Source organism: Malurus melanocephalus, unplaced genomic scaffold, assembly GCF_030028575.1.
Source record: "Malurus melanocephalus ecotype Western Australia unplaced genomic scaffold, MMel_1.1 scaffold_1485, whole genome shotgun sequence".
Classification (NCBI taxonomy): Eukaryota; Metazoa; Chordata; class Aves; order Passeriformes; family Maluridae; genus Malurus; species Malurus melanocephalus.
This window is the reverse complement of record NW_026624717.1, coordinates 7,683-9,944: the sequence shown is the minus strand read 5'-3', so window position 1 is coordinate 9,944 and position 2,262 is coordinate 7,683. Positions and strand designations below refer to the sequence as shown.

General features: G+C 68.5%; 1 protein-coding gene across 1 annotated transcript in view; it reads left to right on the top strand.

The window, feature by feature from the left end:
- LOC130587045 (collagen alpha-1(XVI) chain-like) overlaps positions 1–2,262 on the top strand; it is a gene marked incomplete at its 3' end in the record, with an annotated part of 20,924 nt that overhangs the window by 12,328 nt on the left and 6,334 nt on the right. Inside the window, exons 17-25 of the mRNA XM_057388003.1 lie at positions 351–430; positions 1,033–1,140; positions 1,225–1,260; positions 1,340–1,375; positions 1,456–1,527; positions 1,649–1,696; positions 1,808–1,843; positions 1,957–2,010; positions 2,127–2,243. Coding sequence (XP_057243986.1) covers positions 351–430; positions 1,033–1,140; positions 1,225–1,260; positions 1,340–1,375; positions 1,456–1,527; positions 1,649–1,696; positions 1,808–1,843; positions 1,957–2,010; positions 2,127–2,243 — 587 coding nt within the window. The remainder of the gene's footprint in view (positions 1–350; positions 431–1,032; positions 1,141–1,224; positions 1,261–1,339; positions 1,376–1,455; positions 1,528–1,648; positions 1,697–1,807; positions 1,844–1,956; positions 2,011–2,126; positions 2,244–2,262) is intronic.

The window sequence follows — 2,262 nt, the reverse complement described above, 5'->3', positions numbered from 1 at the left end:
TGGGGACAAACGGGATTGTCGCGTGACGGGCTGGTGGCCAGCCGGGTGGCACTGAGGGGACACGATTTGGTGGCCCTGGAGCAGCCCTGTCCCTTGACGAGGCTGGTGACAAACCGGGTGGCGCTGAGGGGACACGGTTTGGTAGTCCTGGAGCAGCCCCGTCAGTGACGCGGCTGGCGACAAACCGGGTGGCACTGAGGGGACACGGTTTGGTAGTCCTGGAGCAGCCCCGTCAGTGACGCGGCTGATGACAAACCGGGTGGCGCTGAGGGGACACGGTTTGGTGGCCCTGGAGCAGCCCTGTCCCTTGACGAGGCTGGTGACAAACTGGTGGCGCTGAGGGGACACAGTTTGGTGGCCCTGGAGCAGCCCCGTCCCCGATTTCCGCCCGCAGGGTCCCCCCGGCGCCGTGGGGCCGAAAGGAGAAAAGGTGGGTGAGGTGACAAAAGGGGGTGAGGTGACAAGGGGGGTTGAGGCGACACGGTGCTGGTGGTGACAGGGTGGTTGCTGTGACAAAGTGGGTGAGGTGACAGGTGGGAAGGTGACAGGGGTGGTGAGGTGACAGCGGGGGTGCTGCGACAAGGTAGGGGTGGTGACAAGGGGGGGTGAAGTGACAAGGGGGGCTGAGGTGACAGGGGATTGTGGTGACAGGGTGGGGGCAGTGACGGGTGGGGCGGTGACAAGGGGGGTGCGGTGACAGGGTGGGTGCAGTGACAAGGTGGGGGGGATGACCAGGATGGTCTGGGGTGGCCTTGGGGCCACTCGGGGCATGGCGGGTGTCACCCCGCGGACCCCTACGTGACAAGATGGGGACGGTGACAGGGTGGGTTCTGTGACAAAGTGGGCGCAGTGACGGGGGGTGCGGTGACAGGGTGGGTGCAGTGAGCAAGGTGGCCTGGGGTGGCCACTCGGGCACATCCCCCGTCCTGGGGGCCACTCAGGGCATGGCGGGGGTCACCCCGCGGACCCCCCGCTCGGGCCCTGTGTCCCCGGGCTCTGTGTCCCCTCTCTGTCACCGCTGCCACCGCGCAGGGTGAGCCGTGCCAGCCGTGTCCCTCTGTCCCCGAGGGGACTCTCGGTGCCATCGGAATCCCCGGAGCCCGCGGGGAGCCCGGAGCGCCCGGCAGGGACGGGATCTCGGTGAGTGACACCCCAGGGACCGGCGGGGTGTGGCGGTGTCACCTCAGCACCCCTGATTGTCCCCTCTGCTTCCCCTTTCCGCAGGACACACCCGGCCCCGCGGGACCCAAAGGGGACAGGGTAGGTGACACGGGGYGTGCTGGCCGGTCCCCAGCGGGGTGACACCGAGCAGCGCCCAGCTCGCGTTTTCCGTTCGCAGGGAGATCCGGGTGTCCAGGGGATGAAAGGGGACAAGGTGAGCGCGGGACCCTCGGTGCGGCCACTCGGCTCGGCCACCGCGCCCGCCCTGAGCTGTCCCCTGAACTGTCACCGCAGGGGGACTCGTGCCTGTCCTGTGATCTCCGTGTCCTCGCTGCGCTGCGCCGAGAGGGGGTCGAGGGGGACCCGGTGAGTCCCGGGGTCGGGTCCTTGTCCCGTGCCTTGGGGACATCCCGGACATCTCCCGTGCCTTGGGGACATCCCGGGGGTGGCGTGGGTGGCCCGGGAGAGTGACCACGCGTGTGTCCAGCAGGGTGAAATGGGGCTCTCCGAGCTGTCCGGGATCAAGGGCGAGAAGGTGAGTGACCCCCACGCCCCTTCCCGCATGGAATTGGGATCATCCCGTGGGGTCGGGGCAAGCTCGGCTGACCCCCACCCTAATTCCGTCCCTGTCCCTGCTCCGTTTCAGGGGGACAGCGGCTCTGTGGGACCCGCGGGCAGACCGGTGAGTGGGGACAGCGAGGGGACACCGAGGGGGATCCCAGGAGGGGTCTGGGGGTTCAGGGGTCACGGTTTTGGGGGTCGCGGTCTCACTTTTCCCGTGGATTCTCGGTGCAGGGGATCCCGGGAGAGAAGGGAGATCCCGGAGCGCGGGGGCTCAAAGGAGAGAAGGTGAGCCCGGCTTTGGGGACAYCGCTGTCGATGTCACCTCCCGGCTGAGCTGGGGGTGGCACAGGGACACCGTGAGGTCCCCAAGGCCACCTCCCAGCCGGGATGTCGCTGCGCAGGGCGAGCAGTGYGGGCAGTGCCCCCTGACACCGCAAGCGCTCCAGGGGACGGCGACATTGGTGGCAGTGCCAGGGCCACCAGGGGAAAGAGGCCCGAGTGGCCTCCCGGGAAGAGCGGTGAGTGCCACCAGTGTCC